Source organism: Mustela nigripes, chromosome 2, assembly GCF_022355385.1.
Source record: "Mustela nigripes isolate SB6536 chromosome 2, MUSNIG.SB6536, whole genome shotgun sequence".
Taxonomy (NCBI): Eukaryota; Metazoa; Chordata; class Mammalia; order Carnivora; family Mustelidae; genus Mustela; species Mustela nigripes.
Genome location: NC_081558.1, coordinates 108472340 through 108495864, shown reverse-complemented (window position 1 = coordinate 108495864; position 23525 = coordinate 108472340). Strand labels below are relative to the sequence as shown.

The following is a 23525-nucleotide window of genomic DNA, read 5'->3' as shown; positions in this document are numbered from 1 at the left end:
GCCCTTTATCTGTAGTGTCATTTGCAAATATCTTCTCCCATTCCATGAGATGTCTCTTTGTTTTGTTGACTGTTTCCTTTGTTGTGCAGAAGGTTTTTATCTTGTTGAAGTCCCAGAAGTTCATTTTTGCTTTTGTTTCCCTTGCCTTTGTAGATGTGTTTTGAAAGAATTTGCTGTGGCCAATGTCGAGAACATTACTGCCTACGTTCTTCTCTAGAATTTTGATGGATTCGTGTTTCACATTGAGGCCTTTCATCAATTTGGAGTTTATCTTTGTGTATGGTGTATATTCTTCTGTTTATAGCTGTCCAATTTTATTGAAGAGACTGTCTTTTTTCCATTGTAAGCACCATCCTGGTCAAAATATTAATGGCACTTTTCAAAGTGCTAGAACAAACAATCTTAAAATTTGTATGAAATCAGAAAAGACCCCAAATCATCAAGGAAATATTGAAAAAGAAAAACAAAGTTGGGGACATCACATTGCCTGATTTCAAGCTATATTATGAAACTATGATCACCAGGACAGCATGGTACTGGCACAAAAACCACATAGATCAATGGAACAGAATAGCCCAGATATGGACCCTCAGTTCTATGGTCAATTAAAAGCAGGAAAAAAAAAATATCCAGTGGAAAAAGGACTACATCTTTAAATGATATTGTTTCTGTGGTTTTAAATGATAATTAATTTTTGTTTGTCTTCAGGAGTTAGGTAACATACTCTATTGGGCATAACTCAAATTGCAAAAAAACGATCTTCATCTCCTTGACCTTTAAATTATTCTGAAGATGCTTTTTTGATATTCTGAGAATCTTTTCAGCCCTCTGTAGAAATATGAGCAGATATGGTAGAAGAAGACTGTAGTTGTACTCCAAGTATCTTTGGGAGATTGTTTGTATGTGCGAATTTTAATTTCAGTAATCAGCTCCCAAGAGTGAATGCTGCTGTAGTAGGCTTGATGCAGGATTAATTTGAGACTGTGCTCAGCTTTTGTCTTTGTGGCTCCTACAGCCTTTTGGTTAATGCTTATAATGCAAAAAATAGTTGTGGTTACTGAAATGTCCTACCACCTCTTTATTATATTGTGGAAAAATTTATTTATTTGATTTCATTTTTAAATGATTTTTTCCCTTAATTTTTTAAAAACACTTAAACCATTTTTAAGCTTTGGCCAAGAGAGGCAGTTGATCTATCTATCTACCTATATACCTATCTATCCATCCATCTGTGCATCCGTCCATCCATCTGTGCATCCGTCCATCCATCCATCCATCCATCCATCCATCCATCCATCCATCCAATCCATTATTTGTTTCAGCTCTACCTCCCTTAATTCAAGAACTAATCTAAAATGGAGGTAACATTTTATGATGAGCTGGTAATTTAATGCCTGCCCTACCAGGATATAACACATTAAATTCCTTTTGTTTTTGCCTTGAGCATTTAGCCTAAATAAGTCATCAGGAGAGTTTGTTTGTTTTGCCTTATAGTTTCTGATCAAAAGTTTCCTTATGAAAGATCAGGTGCCAAAGGTGGGATTTAAGTATGAGCTGTATTTTCCAGGTCTACTTTCTCCAAAGTCAATTTGAAAAGTCAACTCTTCACAATGTAATTTAGCAGCAGCAGGCGTGAAAAAGACTTAGAAATTAGAAACTGTATTTTATGGTGAACTCTAGGTGAGTCAGCAGTGTGGTAAGTCACCTGCACAGTCAATGTTATTGTTGGCTAAATTCACTGATGTACAGCCTCTAGAAGGAGAGACAACTCTCCTCTAGAAGGAGAGTTGTCATGGTATTCCACACTGACTAGATCACTATTGGAGTATTGTTTTCCTTTCTTGGCCATATACCATATACTTTAATTAGGATTCTCAAAAGCTGGAACATTGTATCTATACCTGTATATCTTTATTTATATCTATACCTATACTATCTATCTATCTATCTTTCTGGGAAGAGATTCTATGATTAAAAAAAAATCTTGTATCACTGAACATTTGAGTAATCTTTAAACAAATTTAACACTGGTCTCTTGATGAAAAATAAATTTTTTTCAGGACTTCTGTTAGATAATTCCATTGTATGATAGGAAAACTATCTTGATTGCAGGCTTTGGATTTTGCCTTTAACCACAGATTATCGATAGAACCCTCTTCTTTTAGATTCTTGCCTTGCAATCAGGCACAAACCACTGGGCCTTCCCTTGGTCAACCATGACTCCTGCCCTAGTCCCACATGGTAGATAGCCTTTCTTTGATCCTTATCCATCTGTGACCATTCCCACAGACTAAGGAGGCCACAGGGCCATGGGGATATGCCTAACTCACAGCCTGCACCCTTCCCCCACTAAGCTACTTGTTACTGGGACTGGTGACATCAAGATCACCTGGGAGCTTGTTAGAAGACCAGAGTTTTCTAGATTCTCAGGATACACTACACCAAGTGAATCAGAATCTGTATTTTAACAGGGTCCCTGTGTGATTCAAACACATATTAAAGCTTGTCAGGAATTATTCTAGACCATGCTCTGGGTACCACAGACCCTAGAATTTGCTGCCCAAAATGTCCTACATTGGCCTTCAGGGCCTGTCCTTCCCAGAGCATTCTGTGCTGCCCAGGGACATAGCCTTAAGCCTGAGGGGTAACCAAAGGGTGACCATTTGAGGGTGGAACTTGGAGATATGGGCTGGTTGTTCTCGCTTATGTAAGCAATGCCCCCCACTGAGGGACTGGATACCAGGGCTAAAAAATAAGAGAGAAGATCCCTGGTTTCTGTCTGTATTGTTGCTCTGGGCTTGGATAGTAAAATAAAGCTCTGTGGTAGAAGTAAATCTTAAGTGAAAACAAAAGCATAAAACCCCAATCTCATATGTATGCAAAGCAATACAATTGCAACATGAAGATTAAAAAAAAATGCACACACAAAAAAACCCACACACACATTTGCTCACATACCGCAAAGCAAATATGCACTGTGGAATGTAGGTAAATCAGTTCTGTTTCATGAAATGTCTGGATTTCTTAACTTTGTATATAGCCTTTATTTCACCCCTTGTTCCTTCTTTGTCCTCCTCTACCACCCGCACCCCATATTTATGATTTGGCAGTTTTTGGTGGATGGAAAAGAAACTAGCAAGAGTGCAAGAGAATTCAGAAATGTCTTGCCTTCTGATTGACTTTTCAGAGGTCTGCTAAAGGAGGGCTTGAAACCTCTGATGAGAGGTGACAGGCACACTATACCCAGCCAGCAACAGTTCTGCTAAATAGGCAATTGTCTCTTCCTTTTGCAAAAGAGAAAACAGACTAGGAGGATTAAAGTGCCTTTTCCAAGGCTACATAATAAATGAAGGCATAGATTCAAACCCAGGTTTGTATCCTCTCTCTAAAATCTAGGACTTCTTTATTATATCAAAGTACCTCATAAATAATATGGATGTTTATGTTGTCTGAATTTTACCTGTGATGGAGTATATCCACTTTGGGCAGGGATGGGGGCAGGCACTGAGCACACCGTTCTTGCTGAACAGTTTGAATAGCTCATGTCAACCGTGACCAGGGAAGAATGTGATGCTGATGGTGGACCACGTCTGTGCGTAGAAGTTAGAGATGGACGGATTTTTATTGCTTATTGGCCGACATAACATACTGTAGGGAATATCATAAATAAACTTCCTCACAAAATGTTTTCTTAAACATCAAGGGGAAAATAAATAGGTATATCACGTATAGTCTCTTGAGATTTGTTTCATTCCAAATTCCTCCAAAGTGGAAAAAGCAAAATGCTTGCTGACTCAGGAGCAGGATCAAGGTGAAGCATTGGTGGGCAGAGCTGAGTTTCTTCTCTCATTCAGAGCTCTCATATGCCCATTGCCTTCCTGGGTGGCCCCGTCTGCTTCCACAGGACACAGGAGAGCTGGGCCACAAGTTTCTGGTAACTGGTCTCTCTCATTGTCTGTGTATGTATTCCAGACAATCTAATCTCCATCTCCCTTAAGAGGAAATTGAAACAGAGGAGATTCAAAAAAAAAAAAAAAAATGTTTTTCTCAGATGCTTTTCTTTCCTTTAACTTAGCTACTCCGTGCCTGTTGAAACTTGGCTGTTTAGGGTGCTTAAAAGCAACTTCCTGTTGAGAGAGGAGACCAAAACTTACACAAACTCAAGGCTAATGTGATTTGCCAAATATCCCCATTCATAATAGAGGGACATGCCTCAGAATCGTTTCCTTTATTGTGTGGCATTTTCCTGGATTGTAAAAGTTGCCCTCTCCTCTGTACACACAGAAACCTCAGCGCAGGCCTGGCATGCTAGCCCCTGCAGCCAGTGCTCTTAGAGCAGGGTCCTAGACAACCTGCAGGCAAAGGTACAGCCCCTTCCATCCTGGACCTTTCTCTAAGCATGTCCTTTTAGGTAGACTTCTGCCCCCTCCGCTTAAACCAACAGAAAACAATGGGAGAGCTCAGTTTTAAAGAGTGCAATTCAGAATTGTAGACTAATGAAAGACAAAAGCAGCAGCCTGATCTATCTGGTTTGAGGGAGAGTATTTTTGTTCTGTTTTGATGTGTACATTTTATAGTAAAGACCATGGGTCTACTTATTTTTAAAAAAATCATTTACTGGGTGCCTGGGTGGCTCAGTGGGTTAAGCCGCTGCCTTCGGCTCAGGTCATGATCTCAGGGTCCTGGGATCGAGTCCCGCATCGGACTCCCTGCTTGGCGGGGAGCCTGCTTCTTCCTCTCTCTCTCTGCCTGCCTCTCTGCCTACTTGTGATCTCTCTCTGTCAAGTAAATAAATAAAATCTTAAAAAAAAAAATTCATTTACTGTAAGATAGTATATCTTATATAAGATATCATATATCTTATATTTAAGTATATCTTATATTATTATATATAATAATAAAATATAATAATGTATTATTATATTATATTATATATCTTATATAAGATCTTGTCGGGGGGACGTATATGATTTATGCATGGACCCTCGTTTTGGACAGCTCATGGTTCATTTGATGATATGAGACAAATACACAGAATAATATCATGTTAGTGGAATGATCACAAACGCTGTAAGCTGGGCTCAGCAAGTTGCATTGTTTGGTTGGATCATTGAAGAGTTGTGGCTTTGAGTTTTGGAAATGAAAGAATGCTGGAACCATAGTGCAAAAAGTCTCGACTGTGAGGCTGAGAGATTGTTGAATTTTAAAGGCAACTGGAAACCTCTTTAGGTGTCGGAATCAGCATTCTGCAGAAAGGTGTAAGAAGGTGGATTAGTTGAGGTGAACAGAAACTACAAATAAAAATGTGAGCTCTGCATTGATGGGCTTTATTTAGGTTTGTGGGGGAACACGCAGCTGGTTGGCACCAATGTTCATCTTCGTCTCTGACTTTTATATCCAATGGGTTCCATGCATTTGTTGGGGTGTGTGGAACCAGGGAGATCTAAATCTGAATCCCAGTTCTACCACTTACCACTTGGTGGCTTTGGATCTCTCTGTGAAATAGAGATTATAAACCAAACTTGTTTGTGGTAAGGACTAGAGGTAATAGATGCAGAGGTCTTAGCCCACTGCTGGTGCTAATTAGTCGTGGCTCTGGTTGTGATGGATGACATCATCTTAAATATGCAATAGTTAATTTCCATGTAAAAATAATACATTCTCATTACAGAAAGTAGGGAATTTTTTTGAAAATTTTATTTATTTATTTGACAGAGAGAGAGAGAAAGAGAGAGATCCCAAGTAGGCAGAGAGGCAGGCAGAGGGGGAGGGGGAAGCAGATTCCCTGCTGAGCTGAGATCCCGATGCAGGGCTTGATCCTAGGACCCTGAGATCATAGCCTTAGCCAAAGGCTTAAACCACTGAGCCACCCAGGCACCCCGAAAGTAGGGAATTTTAAAAGGAGGAAAGTAATTCTATTGCATCAATATTTTTAATACTCTAGAATGTTTCTTTCAATCCTTTAACCAGAAGGGAAACAAGTTTACTACTGTCCTTCTTGAGACTTGACTGCTTCCTGATTTGCTTTGCTGTTTACAGGAACAGGACCTGGACCAGAGGCTTTAACTGCCTTTCTCTTTCATCACTGTAGACACAGTTCTGATCTAGATCTTTATTCTGAGCACTGCTAGGAGTAGGCAGACTTCCAGAAATGCCACGAAATATCCTCTTTGTCAATCCACCCTCAGATCTCCTAAACATGTACAGAATGAATGAGGCCCTATTTGATACCTTCAAATATAAGGGACTGTTTCTGCAGCTAAATCCCTGTTACATTTTATTTAGAGCATTTTCTCTAGACTATATTTAAGAATACTAGCAGAGATATGCTGATAATTTTGCTACTCAGATTAATCATTAAGTATTATGGGAGCTATACTCTAAACAGTTTGAAGGATGGGTCAGAATATAAGACTTCTTGTACGGAATATGACAGTGCCACTCCTTGTACAGAATATGACAGTGTCAGTCTACCAGAGTATGATCTTAAGGATGACAAAATTTCATGTCAACCCCATTGGTGGAAAGGTGGTTTTCATTATTAATTCTGAGATCAGATTTCATTCTCATAGGCATAGAACTCCAAAAGTACTTTCTAAAACTTGATGCACTCAGATCCCCATCTAAAAGTTATTCAACATCAACACTATTGAATTGGCTCTCCATTTCAATATCATCTATGAAACTAAAGCATTTGCTATAAATATCCCTTACAGGAAAGGGCATAGAAAAGAGTATCATTTTGTTTAATTATTTGCCCATGACCCCAAAAGTAAGGCATTCCTAGATTCCCCCTCAGTAGAAAGTTCAGAAAAAGCAAATTAGAAGGAATCAGGAATGTTGATAGCAGCAAGAAATAACAGAGGTGAAGGAAGAGAGGGCTGATATAAGAACTAAAAAACTTGGCAGTCAAGAATCTTTCAGAGTTTGGGTAAATAACCTTACTCTTCATGTACAGCCATTGGCTTTCATAAAGAGAAGCATTGAAGTGTAGGAAAATATTAGGAGGAGATTGAGCATGAATCCAGGTAATCTTTTAGATTTCAGTCTTTGTTTTAGTAAAATTAAGGGATCAAGAACATGGGACACAAATGGTTAATAATAAATCCCTTTTAGGTCTTAAAATTTGGTTTGTGATGATTTTTATTAAGCCATAAAAATACTCTTTATATTTAATATAATTTGCTTGAGAAAATAAGTATGTATGTTTTAGAATGATTGCTATCTAAATAATCCATTCATGTCAGTTCTGGAAAATAAAATATCTCTGTATATCATTTAAATGAAACCCAGAGGTAGGTAATGATTAAGTCTGGTGAGTCAGGAGTGTTCCACGGGCACACACTTGGAGCGTCCTCTAGAGAATATCTGATCCAAAGCCTCTGTCATCATCATGAGCACACAGCGAAGGCGCACACAGGAGTTGGGTCTTTCCGCAAGGTCAGCTTTGTTCAGTCAGAAAGCAAAGTTAAATCACAATTCTAAAGCAGGTTCAGAATTCCAAACTCAATGACAATCCATCATGTGATTAAATTTGGCTTCCTACACAGCCCACAGAGCAGGAGAGAAGACAAGCCACACAACAAACAAGGTAACAGAAGGGTGTAGGAAAAAAAACAAAATGAATGCGAACTCGGTCTGTGGGTACACAGTTAAGGCCTAGGGCTGGTCCGGGTCCTCTCTGGGCACTTAACGCTTCTGATGTTCATGGAGGGAAGGATCTCCGTTCTGTTAGGTGATTGATTGGGCAGATTGTGGCAGTTGTCTTTTTAAGTGGTCAGACATAGAGGGGTCATGTCTGAAGAGTCTCACAGTTTGCTGACAAAATCCTTCCCTTTTTTTAAGGGATTCAGTCAGTTTCGGGTCTCTGCAGACCTCCTCGGGTTCTGCTCATTATCAGTCCTGGGGGGAGGTCAGCTGACGTTGGTCCTGGTGAGATCTCCTGACTGCAATACCTTAAATGCTTGCATCACTGCTTGACACAGGCTCCTGCTTGACATGAGAGACTCCATTTTGCTCTCTACAATTATTTTATAAGAGGGATGTCTTGGTATTCTGAGGCTGCTATAATAAAATACTAGAGACTGTGTAGCTTATAAATAGTATAAATTCCTTCATCATACTTCTGGAGGCTAGGAAGTCCATGATCAATATGCTAGCAGATTCAGTCTCTACGAAGTGTCTGCTTTCTGGTTCACATGTGGCACCTTCTTCCTGTGTCCTCATATAAGAGAAGTGGTGAGGGAACTCTCTGGGGGCTCCTTTATAAAGACATTCATCTCATTCATGAGGACTCTACCTTGTGACCTAATCACCTCCCAAAGTCATCACCTCCTGATTTCATCATCTTGGTCATTAGGATCTCAATATATACATGTTGGTAGGACACAAATAATCAGACTGTAGCAAATGGAAATGGAGGCTCAGTGATGCTGTGCCCAGCTCTAAGACACAAAGAAAGTTAGCATCAGTAATAGGTTTAGACCCATATTTTACTGACTACAAATTCAGGGCTCTTACTACCACAACATATAAGATTTTATGAATGGAATGATATGGCATTCGCATTCACAGGCATCCTAACTGGCTTATGAATTCTGTGAATTTATTTATTCATTCATCTTTATTAAACATGGATTTATGGAGTGATTACTATGTACCGTGCACACTGTAACTTTAGCCTAAACATTAGCTGTGTGTGTATGTATGTAGGCATGCACGTGTGTGCACGCACACACACACAGATATATACACTAACACTGTGAGTCACAAGATCTTAGGTTGGACCTTTGGTTTGGACCTTAGTCTTCTTCACCTCAGCCCTGAACATGGTGCCCTCGAGGACAAGCATTAAGTTTCCCAAGCAAATAAACATTTCTTTTAAGGACTTTCATCCTGAGAGATTCCATAGTCTTTTTCTGTAGCTCTTTTTCTAATTCATCTCACTTTCTCTGGGTTCTGATTCTGGTTTGTTTAATCCTACATCTTTTATTCTGTAGTTTAAGATCCATTCTTCCTCTAGAAGAAGAAAAAGTCTCAGCAGCCCTCTAGGAATTTCTCGATCACTAATTTCTCCTTTGGCTTTTTGTCTAACTGGTAGGATATAAATTATTTTTTTCATAATAGATATTAATTTGTCAGGGCATAAAAGGAGATTAGAGGTGATCTAGTTCAACTACTACTTTTATAAATGGTCCCCTGGAACCCAGAGAGAAGAAATGGTTCAAATTACCCAGCAAGTCCGTAGCAGGTTTAGTCTTTGAACCCAGGTCCTACCTGTCATCCAAGGTGTTTGCTATGACACCACATTGCCCTAGAGTTCTTTCTTTAGGGACACTGCTGGTCTGTTTTACTTTATCACTTACTTCTCCCTCATGTAAAATAACCTACGGAATTTTTTGGTTTCCCATGCCAGGAAATGGTTAATCTCACTGAGCCCAAGGGCCTGGAAACTTCTGGGAGGGAGCCAGGTGAGCAAAGAGAGCAGATAAAGGCACCACCTGCCGATGGGTTAGAACAGCCTGGGGACACAGAGAGAATGTAAACACATTCTGCAAATCTTATTGTCTGACACTGTGCCAGCGTCTTTGGGGTTCTTGTCATGGAAAATATTTCATCTGAGGTCATTCAATGAGCAAAAAGAAGCATTGAATACCCTCCAGGGTGCCAACTCTGTCCCCCCACTTTTGTCCAGATTAAATAAGCAAGGGACTGACATTTCATGGTTCTAGAAGGTCTGCTTTTCAACAGTATAGGCTGTAAGGTAGGGGAAAAGGAGACATAAAGAAAATATATTGTGTTGTTCTGAACAGCTCTCTCCCCTGGGCAGCCGCCCTCCTCCCTTGCGGCCTCCCTCTGTTTGCTCACATACTTACAAGCACACGCCCTGCGTTTAGAGCAGGACTTAATGTCTGTGCTTCCTCATAAATCTGGGCTTGGTGCCTGGAGCTATGTTTTTAATTCTGTGGTGGAGCTTTGAGATCTGAGATGAGTAGAAAGGAGGGGCAGCTGATGGAAGTAATAATAGAAGTTGCCATCTCTCCTTTAGGGGACTTGCCTCCTCATTCACATCTCTCAGGTGGTTGAAAGCCTTAGCTCAGCCTCTGTGAAGGCCAGGGTGGAAGGAGAGTGGGAAGTCAAGAGAAAGAATAGCTATGTTGTACGACCGCTATGTTGTACTATGCTGAAGGATACATGGCTTCTCTCTGAAGGTAGTAGAATGTGTGGAATGAGCAAATTAACTCAGTCTGGTGACTGGGTGGCATAGTTTTCTGGTTCAGCTAAAAATGACTTCAAGGACAGGAGTCTTTCCTGTCAAAAATAATGTATTGTCTTACGAAAATTGTTATCAAAGAAAGTTTTCCCTCCATTCAACTTGGAGCTCCTTTTTTTGTGGTGTTCATTTATTTTTCATGATTGGTCATTTGGCACTTGGATGATAGTTTCTTCTGTATAAACCTCATCTCTTCAACATGCCTTTGTTTTTTGTGGTGTAGAAGGCAAATCTCTTCAGCTGCTATGATGGTTTAAAGTAGTAATTGCTTAGGTTTCTACCCTGACAACAACTGTGTTTGAGTAGAATTCTAGTCTGAGTCACTGAGTGGAACATGTAATTAACAAGACTAAAGGAAGAACTCTGATCTTTGAAAATTCTGGTCCTCAGTTTATACACCTATAAAATGAAAAAATTGGAAACATATCTCTTAAAAGGCCTCTAACTCAGTCCGGGATCCAAAAAATCTCCAACTGTTATAAGCACTCTTCTTCCACCAAGTTCTTATGAATCCTTATGGAGACTTTCCTCTACTTCTATATCTTTCTAGAAGGTTTTGAAATTTATCAGAAGTGAAGGGTACATTGACTTTCTTGCTTCTACTACTGTGGGAATGGAGGCCACATCCAGATGGTCTTCCTGATGATAGAAAACAGGAATGAAGTAAATTGTAATGGGTGAACTTCTGCTTTTATAAAGAGATCTGTGGGTTTCTATTTGTACCTGTTTGAGGTATGGGAAAGAGATGATAGTAAAATGGATGATGGGCTTCTGGAGTTCAGAGGCTGAGTCTTATTCATTTCTCTACCTGCAACAATACACTGTACTGAACAGAGAATATGCTAATTACATTGTGGGAGTGAAGTTAAACTTCTTGGGACTGTTTCAGGGAATCACTTCTGAGGCAATTAAAAAGATTATTTTTAAATTATTAGAAAAGTTTTACAGAACCATGTTGATTCAGTCTGAAGAAAAAAGAGCTATAGGGGTGTTTTCAGCTGAATGGAAGTCTCTGATGGATTTAATGTAAGTAGGAAGTTATACACATCAAAATATTGATAAAGCAGAAGCTAAACTCGTAAGTATTCAGAGACTCAGAGTCAGGTGGAGGAAGAGATCAATAGGTGAAGAAAAATGTAGAATATTCCAGAACCTTCTGTTTTTCTCTGTTCTAGAGATTTGTTTTTCTGCTTTTGTCTATGTAGGGGTCCTGGTATTTCTCCTCCCCCTTCTTAGTCTGTTCCTTTAGTGGTTCTTGACTTGCGGATCTGATTAAGCCTGGTCATATTCTTAAATTCATTTATTTATACCAAAGATGTTTAGAAAAATTCTGTAACAGTTAAATAAAATTTAAAAATATAAAGTTTCTAACAGTACACTGTAAGCGTTATGGTATACACTAAGAACTCAAGATTTGCTAGTGGGACAATGCCGTAGGGCATACAAAACACTTTTTCATCTGTTATCCTCTTGTTCCTCATGAAGTTTTTGTTACCTAAAGATTGGAAAGATGGTATATAACGCTCAAAGCCAGGGTTTACACTCAAAGTATGATTTGGAGCAGAAAGCTGGCAAATTTTTCTTTACTTAATAATTTGGGGGGCACCTGGGTGGCTCAGTTGGTTAAAGCCTCTGCCTTCAGCTCAGGTCATGATCCCAGGGTCCTGGGATCGAGCCCCGCATTGGACTCTCTGCTCCACAGGCAGCCTGTTTCCTCCTCTCTCTCTGCCTACTTGTGATCTCTGTCAAATAAATAAATAAAATCTTAAAAAAAAAATTCTCTCTCTCTTAAAAAAAAATAATAATTTGGTGTTGCATTCTTTATCCAGAACTGTACCCCCACTTTGATAAACTTGACCATAGCAGCTCGGTGAGAAAGATCAGTCTTCTACCCTGAAGACATAACTTGTTTGTAATTTCTTAATTTCTCTCTTCACTCCCAGGGCTACCTTATTTTCCTGCAATCTCATAAATAGTATACACACACACACACACGCACACACACACACACATACACGTATACAAATGTGTGTATATATATAATTTATATATATAATTTATTATTATATATTTAATATATATAATAAATATTTATATATAATATTATTATATAAATATTTTTATATGTGTGTGTGTGTTATAAGCAACTGATGAATTACTGAACACTACATCTGAAACTAGGCTCTTTTGCCTACAGATGATGACGGTCTCCTCAGGGCAAGTCTTTTAACTATATGTCAGTTGGAAATAAGGCTGTGTTGTGCAAAAGCAGGACCTTAACTTGGAATGCTTTTTGTGATTATATCCCAGAACGGTGAAAACACCCCTAAATGATGTCTTGGGAGACCAGGGCTCTCAACAGCTCAGCGGTGTGTGTTATGATGCTTCAAGGAAGCTCTAATCCTTCTGTAGCAGTTTTCTCATATCCAGAAAGAAGGCACTGGGTTTTACCTTCCAAGAGCCCTTCTAGCTATGAAGTTCTCTAGTTTATAAACATTAAGATGCTATTCCATCACCGGTGGCAGATTTGACCTTTTACATGTTTGTGAGGTATCATGGAAGGTGCTGATGTTCCCTAGGAATCATGGGACAATGCTTGGTGTAGTCTTTGCACCAGAAGAGGTGTACAGGGGGCTAATTTGATGCCTCTAAACTGAAGCCATAATCCAGAGGTTTCTTTCAGATCTTGTATGTCCTGGACTGGATGAATGTCAGTAGCATCATGACCGTAGCTGTCTACACCATTTACATAGTTACTGAGGTCATGAGGTGTCACATGGAAACATGCCAAAGAGCATAAGGTAAAACTGAGATTTAGAAAATGAAACGAGCTCATTCATAGTCACACAGCATTAAGCGTCAGAACAAAGACTTTAACAAAATTATACATGACATCCTATTCTTTGCATTTTTCACTTTATTCTGTTATATCATATGCTATCTTTCATGGTGAGCCTAAGTAACTAATAGAATGCTCCTGGTCATAAAGGCATCTATATTCTCCAGAATTATTCTAATGACATTTGACAGAACAGAAGATGACAGATTTTCATAGGTCTCTCGTACTAAAGTCTTTGCTGAGAAGCGCTGCCTTAGCTTTACCTTTGGAAAGACTTCTTAGTTGCAGATTTATCTTCTTAGATATCACCAGTGGAGCTTAAGAGAGAAGGTTGGCTGAATTTGTATGCCTATTTATTTATTTTCTTTTTAAATTTAAATTCAATCAGCCAACATATAGTATATCACTAGTTTCAGATGTAGTGTTCAGTAATTCATCAGTTGCTTATAACACCCAGTGTTCATCACATCACATGCCCTCCTTAATGTCCATCACCCAATTACCCCATCCCCTCACCCACCACCCCTCTAGCAACTCTCAGTTTGTTTCCTATAGTCGTGTCTTATGGTTTTTCTCACTCTCTGATGACTTCCTATCGAGTTTTCCCTCCCTTCCCCTGTGATCCTCTTTTCTATTTCTTATATTCCATGCATGAGTGAAACCATATGATAATTGTCTTTCTCTGATTGACTTATTTCACTCAGCTTAATACTCTCCAGTTCCATCCAGGTCGATGTAAATGGTAAGTATTCATCCTTTCTGATGGCTGAGTATGAACTTGTATATTTAGAAGTATGCTACATTTCTGAGAAATGTCATTGTCATGCTCAAATTGATTGGTTATTTAGAAATAAGGTCCCTCTTGAATTTCACACTTAAACTTCATTTGAGGTTTCCCTAAGGTAAAAGAATATAAGGTGTACTTATTAGAGAAGCTATCTTGGCAGATTTTCATTGCCTTTGGATAAAAGCAAAATTGCACTGAGCACATAAATTGACATATGAATCAGTAAATAATTCCATTGTACAAGTTGTTTGAAAGGACTAAAGCCAGAAGGCCCCATTAGCCAGCATGCATAGAATATTCACTGAGCTTAGAGTTTATCACCAGGCCGGGCGGGTGGGGGTTTGGGGGGGGGGGGAAGAGAGAGAGAAAGAAAGAAAAGAAACAGAATGAATGAACGAAGGAACGTATGGGGGTGAGGGATGATAAACGTCAGCAAAGCAGCTGGGAAGGTAAGAGGTTAGAAAGGGAACTTTAGAGGTATGTACAATATGTTTCTTTTCCTCTCTTCTTTTTTTTTTTTTTTTCTTTTGTGGGGAAGGATTAAGTAAAAAAACCAAAATGGTTCAGTGTCAGCTTTCAAACATAATGATCAAAAATCTGAGAACTGGGCAGTAGAATGAACCAGACTCTTTTCTTATTTCCTTTTGAAAATAGAATCTCAGAGATCAGCCAATGGGAAAGAGGGGTGGCATATGTCTATGTGTGAGATTGTGTTTATACACATCTCTACTTGGATAAACACCCAGAAGCCACAATAGCATTCCCAAAGGTATTCTTCCTTAATACAGGAAGTGACAGCTTTGTGAAGGTACCACAATTAAGCTCTGGGTTTTTATTCTAGATCCCAGGATTTAATTTCTAGAAGAAATGAGAGCTCTATGATGTTCCATGGGGCTGTTTAGAATTACAGGCAACTTAGTTTTAAAGCTTGTTGAATGCAAAGCACCTGAGCTTAGTTTAACCTCCAGGGATCTCTTTGCATTTAGAAATGTCTAAAACCACAAACCATAAATTCTGATGGGCACATGTAAAAGAAGAGACCACAGGAATTACAGTTTTGTTATTCAACGTGGCCACACTCTCCTGCCACAACTTCCCTCCCATCACTCCCAAGCTTCCTCTTGTTTTTGCACTTGGGTTTACCAGATGACCAGGCCTCGGTTCTACCAGGTAGTGTGTGAAAAGGCAGGCACAATTCCTTTATGAGCTTTGATATGTTTGTTTCTGCAACTTTGCTGCCTGGAATGTGTGCAGAGAACAGAGAACCAAAGCTGAAGTCACAGATATTTTGAATCGGTCATCATCCCTCTTAAGGATCATATATACGCTACTGATCTTGATGTCCCATGTCTCTTCTCAGTCATTTCCTGCTTGCATTCTTTTTTCTTTTTTGTAGAAACTGGAACTGCTGTCATTCCCCTCCTTCCTGAAACCTCCTGCCACCTCAGCCCTTCAGTTCCTGTCCCACCACCTTGAATCTTCCTGTCCCTTTCCCATTTAACCATTACCATTGGAATATTGGCACGAGATTAATATCCCTATTTCCATCCCTGGCTTCGGTCCTCAGCACCAGAGTCACATTTCCAGCAAGGCATTTCCAGATAGGATTCTCAACAACACCCAGAACTCATCAAGTTTGGAACCGAATTTATCCTTTTATTCTTACCTCCTAAATTTCTGGAATAATCAATTAGTTAGTAGGCAAGTCATTTAGCATTATTATAAAGGTTAACTGAGACACTACCTTACTTTCCCATCCTTTTCTTTATGTGTTAATCTAATGGCAATGGCTAATCTAAAGGAAATTCCTTTCTTGTAGGAGACAAGGAGAAGGCCTTAGGATCTACTGGGGAAGTCTGGAACAGCAGTCCCTCTTTTCCCGCTGGAACCCATGGTCCACTGAGGTGCCTTATGCGACCTTCACTGAGCACCCTATGAAATATTCCAATGAGAAGTTCCTCGAAATTTGTGAGGTAGGCAGTTTGGGCATCACTCTTAGATCACCTTTGATGGTGAAGCTGTTTGTTTCTAAAACATGTAGTGTTCCAAAAAACAACAACAACAAAAAGGTAAGATACAACCTGGGTTTATACAGATACAAACTTTACAAGGTTTGCAGTACTTTTTAGTAAACAGTGGAGCTGTTTTATTTATTAAAAGTATAAAATGTCAGGGTGTCTAGGTGGTTCAGTGGATTAAACCCCTGCCTTTGGCTCAGGTCATGAATCAGGGTCCTGGGATCAAGGCTTGCATTGGGCTCTCTGTTCGGCAGGGAGCCTGCTTCCCCCTCTCTCTCTTCTTGCCCCTCTGCCTACTTGTGATCTCTCTCTTTCAAATAAATAAATAAAATCTTTTAAAAAATAAAAAAAAATATATAATGTTTATATTAACCATATTGATTCCTCCTTGCTAATTTCTTACCAAAAATGATAGTGTAATATTATTTAAAAATCACAATACTTGTGTCTGACTCTGTTTATTGCTGAGAGGATACATATAATTTTATGTATGTCATTAAATTCTAATTATTTTATTCAGAGAAGGAGTGTGGGATAGTATGAAGCATAAAGTCAGATATGGCGCTTTGGTCATGTTTGTCATTTTTCTTGGTAGTCTCATCTCTAAAATGGACATAATGATGATCACTGCCCTTCCTCCTAACTTCATTGGAGCACTGTAAGGTTAAATGAGATAATGTGTATATAAATGCCCCATACATGGTAAAGCAATCAGGAATTAATTAAGAGTATTTTTATGTCTTTCCATTTCATCTCCCCAAATCGATTTTACCAGGGAGGGATAGTGGCAGGGAGAGTCTTTCTACTCTTCTTTCATCCCCCCTCGGGAAATTCAGGCAGCGCTAGCACACTAAGTAGGCAGGAAGTGAAACAACTGGAGCTGTAAATGCTGAGAAAGATCATACTTTTATATTTTCAGTAAAATCTATATACACATAGGAGTGCTTATAGGCCAGAGGTAAACCTGGAGACCATACGCCCCTAACTTCATTGGAGCCCTGGAACGTTAAATGGGATAGACGAAGAAATTCTTGCCTTCTCTGTCCTTCCTACATTTACTTTTATATGCTGTGATTCACTTCCAAGCATCACAACTCTCTATTTGGTATAAATTCAAAAATTAGCAACATACATCTAAAGTCCTTCTGTGGAGGGACGGCATGCATTGCATTGCCTGTTTCCAACACACCTATTCATGCAAGTATGCATATGTATAAATATATTTTTGATTGATAAGCCCCCTATTTTAAAAAGGATTTGAGGCAAAAACACATGTGATTATAAGATAGATGGAGTCTTCATTCTCTCTAATATATAGATGGAGCTGGCTTAAATCCCTTCTGCTCTCAGAAAGATCAATGGTCTTTACAAGATTGATGCAAACGTCCTCAGGGGCTTATGGTCTTCAGGTTAACCTCCAGCTAATTCCAGGCACTGAGTTAGTTCATTATGTGGATCATGTAATAGTCCAGTTTCACGATGCTACAAGCCCAAGCTTCAACATCAGCCCCTAATCTGACTCTACTACCCAAAAGCAACAAAACAGAACAGAATGAAAACCAATGAGAACAACAAAAACCATTACACAAAGGCATTGATGTGAGAGTAGACTTGCTGAGGGTTTCAGTGAGATGGAGTGGGAATTTATATCATAATGAGTCCAGACTTCACAGGGAATATCAGGTGTCCCTGTTTTTAAAATCCTTATTAATTATAGTACTCTGATACATTGCTTCACAATCCTTTCTCCTCTCCTCTGGATCCTGTCTTCCTCCTCCCCAAACACTTGTCTTTCCTCTTCCTCTTTCCCTTCTTCTCCTTTCTTTTTCTTTCTCCTTCTCCTTTTTCTTTTTTCCCCCCCTTCTTCTTCTCCGCCTCCTTCTTCTTTTCTTCTTATTAACAGTTCAGATTATTTTGTCTGTTTCTTTTTTTCTAACACCTGCTAATCCAACCCCAAATGCTTAATAATAAATTTTTCCAAAGTAATCTCCCACCTTTAAAGAAAGTCTAGTTCTGGTCATTAAAATAATATGTATTTTGCATTAATAGTAATTGTATTTTATTGTAAGTTAAAATAAATACCAACAGCCTTGGTTTCTACATCCATCACTTTCTGAGCCAGTCTCTTATTCCTCATACCTGATGCATTAACTTCTTACTCCCTGAGTGTCCTTTTCTGGAATACGTTCAGGGTAAGGGATTAAAGAATAAGTTCTATTCACTGCAGAGAAATGACACAACATTACTCTAATTTCTGATGGTACTTTGTTTTATTCTGATACACACACACACACAATAAAATAATTTTAAAAGGAAGATAAGAAGCAAAATGTCAAATGGAGGGATAGAATAATTGACTCCCAAATACAATGAATGTGGTTAGTAGAATGGAGTATTAATTTTACACAAGCCTTCTTATTAGTCAAGGCTAAAAGGAAAACTCAATATTTATAAAGCTCCTGTTTGATGGGAGTAAGATAGCAGGTGTGTGTGTGTGCACTTGAGCTCACATATGTGGATGTGAGTATAATGAATGGTTGTTTAGTTGGTTGGTTTTCAATCAATCAAACTATTTTGTGGATCTGTCAAGTGTATTTTCTTTAAGGTTTTTCTCTTAATCTACTCTTCCAAAGCTTTTTATTTTTATTTTTTTTTTAAACTTCCTGGCAACAGTCTGGCATTTTCATTTGCCAAACTATTTCTTATTCAAAGGCCACCCCAAGTCCTGATTCTCTATGAAAACAAATGATCTCCATCTGTGATATCAGATGATGAATACTCTGATCCAGTTCTTTGAGTCTCAATTTCTCTTTTGTTGTTGGTTTTATGTCACAATATTATTTGTGCTTAGGATATTTTCCAAGATGGGCCTTGATTAACACTCAGTTATATTAATGTAAATGAGTAAATAAGAAGAAAGATGATTCTGTGGATATATAATTCCTTTTATGTGAGTATTTTGGCATAACATAAGATTTTAAAAGGATGATATAAACTAGTTTTTCCATCCCCCTTATAAATGAAATGGGAAAAAGTGGAAAAATATGGGGAAATTGCATAACTAAATTGAATACCTGAAGTAATTTAACAAGTCCATTGTAGCAGAGAAAAAGGAATCCTATAGAGCTGGGTTACATATAGTCAAAATTTTCAAATTATGTACAATCCAATGGAATAACTTATTTAAGAAATACCTTAAAAAAATCCAAATATATTCTTACTCAGAGTCTTTTCTTATGTGGTACCTGAGATCTCTTTATTCAACAAGTATTTTCTGACATCTACAAAGTATGGGTATTATTGTTCGGGATGCAAACATAAATGAGACAAGATTCATATCTTTGTGGAAGATATTGCTTAACAGAGGAGGCAGATAAAAATGCAAAGATTTTTAAATGAGTATTAAGTTGATTAAACTAGAAGTTTAGATCAAATGAAGAAAAGTGGAGGCACATGAAAGTACAAGTAACATTCGTAGAAACAGGGTAATTTATTTTATCTGGAGTTTATGGAATTTTATCTTATATATTCCTATCATGATTATAATGGCTCAAATAATAGGTATAAGGGCTTAAGTTAAGGTCAGTAAGAATGGAGAGAAAATAAAGAAATTTTGAGATATTCAAGACACAGAATTAATGGAAGCAAGTAACTTACATGATATAGAAGGTGGAGGATAGAAAGAGGTTGAAGATGATGTAGTTTCTGGTTTGGGTAGATGGTGATTCCATCAATTTCAATGGGGAAAACTGAAAGGAGAGTACGTTTGGAGGTTCAGTGTAGGACTTGTTGAGTTTAGAACGTCATGGAACATGGAGTTTAGTTGCTTTCAGGCAGCTAGAAATTTAGGTCTGAAGCTCAAGAGAGAAAGAAAAACTGGTAATAGAGGTCTCAAATCATATAACTTTGGGTCAAAGCTGAGTCATGGGCTTTGCTGGTCAGGCAGTTACCATAGGAAAGATCATCAATGGACACATTAATTATGCTTAAATCCAAATTCATATGATCTCTAAGTCTTTTAACACTTATCTAAAAAATTACTATCAAATTTATGCAATACAGCTTCAAAATATATCATTTTTTTTCTTGTATTCATCTCACTAACTCTATAGCATTCTACATCTGGCAGATACAATGGTCAAATGGCCTCTTTCCAGACATTCTTACTTATCTCTGAGCCTCACCAACCTATGCATCTATGTATGCGTATACTTTGCATTACTCATATAAAACAGATGTAAAAATAGGAAATAATCATTTTTTGGCATTGATTTTCTTGTTACAAGATATAAAAATAATCTCATGTAATATAGTATAATCAGATGATATTTATTGATTACAGTTTGCATGTAATTCAACTAACAAAAATCCTGTGAGGTCAAAATAGCTATCTCTATTTTTAAAATGAGTATACTTAGAGTGATTAAATGAATTGACTAAGGTATTACAATAAAATGCTCTATTGCCAACCTAATCAATTTACTAATAAGCGAGGAAATGGGTATAAACCTGAAGAAATTCTTTGTGCATATGTGTATGTGTGTATTTATTGATATAATGGAATGTGATATATTATACTTATGACAAGACTCAATTATCCTTGATTGTTTCATCCACTTTATATCTGTAATTTGTAGTCTCATTTCCCCTGTTTTTAACTGTTGCCTTTCTGGGCTCTTAGGATGTGTGGACAGTCTTGCTGGGGTGAACTAATGACCTAGTCCAGAGGTGGTGAATAATAGTGAATGGGTCATGAATGATCTATAATCAAATTAAAGGGATCTATAGACCAATCATTTTTACTCTTTTTTGGCATATTTACCCTTCTTTTCAAGGGAAGTATGAAAGTGAACTCATGTTTTGGCAATCAAATGTAACTTTACATCATTAGTTTCTTAGTTTCCCTTCACATCAATTTGACAAATATTCATTGAATTGCCCATCTAGCATTGAATACTACATACTAAACAATGTGCTAGTAAGCTGGGATACTGAGAAGAATAAAACAGATTCTTCCCTCCAGACGCTTAGAGAGTAGAGGGAGAAAGCAAAAAAAAAGGTAATTAACAAATTATAATTTAATATGCTAAGACGGTTGATAGAGGGACTCACAAGTTTCTACGGGATCCCAGAAGAGGGAAAAAGTAAATCCAAAAGTTAGCAGATATGATAACATTTGAAGTGAAACTCAAAGTATGAGTGATGTAAGAATCAAAAGATGTGAGAAAAGACATTTTAAAATAAAATAAAGGTGGCTGGAAGCTGAAAATTGCCAAGATATATGAAATGTTCTTGAATAAAGAATAGCTCGTTTTAGCTAGAATTTAGAACAAGTTTGTGTTGATTGGGAAGAATTGGGGGAATGGAATAGGAAGAGGATGAAAATCAGGATGTAGAGGAACCTCTCTTAGAGGACAGAAGCTTCTGTCTCAGCCTCCTTTTTCTCTCTACACACCTGAGCATACCCACAGTGACAGCGACTCCATAAAAATAATTCCAGGTGAAATGTGCCGGGATGATAGAAACATTCTATCCAGCTGTGTGGCTTTTCAGTTGGTTTCCAGGATTGGGTGTTGGATGGACTTGCTCTTTATCCCAGCATGCTTCACTTCCTACAGAGGGAAACTTATAGCCTGAAGGTTTGGAAAACCTGCTCAGCTGAGGAATGTGGGCCTGCAGGCCTGAAACCTGGTCTCTTTACCCAGTGTAAACAGGAAGCAAGTTATGGTTGTAATAAGGAAAACTGAGACTCTAGGCAGTGAACTGCTGGCAGACGGCACCTGAAGCACCCCAGGAGCCCAGTCACTCAGCTGGTAAATAATTGCTATAGAGTCAAGAAGAATGTTCCGGGCTCCCACCACCCTCTCTCCCCCCAACCTCCAACACACCCACCCACCCACACACACTGCTATACTTTACCCCAAGCAGCACTCAGCTCCTATGTAATTTGAGTTGTTAAAACTTGACCCTCTGTCTTTAAGACTGGAATAAAAGAAGGAGCCAAGGGTGGGTGTATAAAAGCTTTTAGAGAAAAGAATGTGGCTGGTGGCATTCATATCAGATGACACGGCGTTCCTGTCACACAGATTGAGTTCAGGTGCTTGAGATGCTCAAAAGCCAGCTTGCAGACTTGGCCTTTTGTCTGCCTTTCCTTCAATGTGCTACTTGTCACTTTGTCTTCATGGTCCCTCCTCCTTTTAGAGGGCTCACCAAAATGACTAGAAATGAAGTGCATCTGACACTAATGAAATGCCAGGTTCATGGAGTATGAAATAGTGTCAACTTTTTCTTCTAGCACTTAGATGCTGAGGCCACAGAGGCTTCTCTGAATGAAGCTGATGATGAGGACTGGAGAAGCATCCGGTCATTTAATCTAAAGACATTTATCGAGCTAGGAAAAGATATCCTGACAGTCTAGAGGGTGTTTGCGATGGAAATGTCGAGGTGAATTGCATTTTGGTCTTCAAGAAGTCATAGTTTGATGATGATATTGTCAGTGATTTTTTGACAGTATTTGTTGATTCCTGGTAATAGGCTTCCTTAATGGCCTTTGCAATATGTCTCCATATTCCAGCCTCATCTCATTCCATTTTCCCAGCCCTTCCTAAAATACATGAATATGTGTATCTGTACATGGAGAGCTTATACACAAACCCTTCAGTTATTAAAGTTGGTTTAATCTTCACAGCCACCCTCTTCCTTTGACCCTATTATTATTATTATTTTTAATGGAAAAGGAACGATAAAATTCAGAGAGGTTGAATAACTTGCTCACAGTCATACAGCTCATGAGTGCCTTATTTGCAGCCCAAGACTGGATTGGTTTGATCTCAATACTCATGTTACATCCTGTATACTTCCTTTAGTTCAGTGCTTTCCAACAGGGGATGATTTTTACCTCCTGGGGGACATTTAGCAATGTCTTAAGACATTTTTGGTTCTCACACCTGGGGTGGGGATACTATTGGTATCTGGTAGGGAAGCTATTGAGGATGCTTAACATCCTAAAATATAGAGGACATTGTCCCTCACAGTAAGGAATTATTTGGCACAAAGTATCAATAGTCCCAAGGTAAAGAAACCTTGGTTTACTTATGTAGACAAACAGCCACACTTATGACTCTAATTCTTAGAAAACTGGATGAAATATTTAAGTGGAGATCTAAATGAAATGTGATAGAATAAAATATTAATTTTTACCTTCAGTAGATGGGAGAGCAAGTGGGAGATAGGATTTGCATTTTGTTTTGAAAAATGAATAGGAACATAGACAATATAGATCTTTGTGGACTTGAAAACACTGTCAGAGCTAGAGGTTGCTAGGCAAGCATAGTATAGTGTTTTTTTAAATTTTTTTAGAAGCAAAAGACTTTTTAAAAATAAAATCTTACTTGATATCCCTTTAGCTATTCGAGGTCTTTTCTGGTTCCATATAAATTTTAGAATTATTTGTTCCATTTCTTTGAAAAAGATGGATGGTACTTTGATAGGAATTGCATTAAATGTGTAAATTGCTTTAGGTAGCATAGATATTTTCACAATATTTATTCTTCCAATCCAGGAACATGGAACATTTTTTCCATTTCTTTGTGTCTTCCTCAATTTCTT

At 38.2% G+C, this 23525-nt stretch overlaps 1 protein-coding gene across 1 annotated transcript in view; it reads left to right on the top strand.

Annotated features, from left to right (window-relative positions):
- TPRG1 (tumor protein p63 regulated 1) overlaps positions 1-23525 on the top strand; it is a 117433-nt gene that overhangs the window by 84496 nt on the left and 9412 nt on the right. Inside the window, exon 4 of the mRNA XM_059388027.1 lies at positions 15719-15872. Within this exon, the coding sequence (XP_059244010.1) occupies positions 15719-15872 (154 nt within the window). The remainder of the gene's footprint in view (positions 1-15718; positions 15873-23525) is intronic.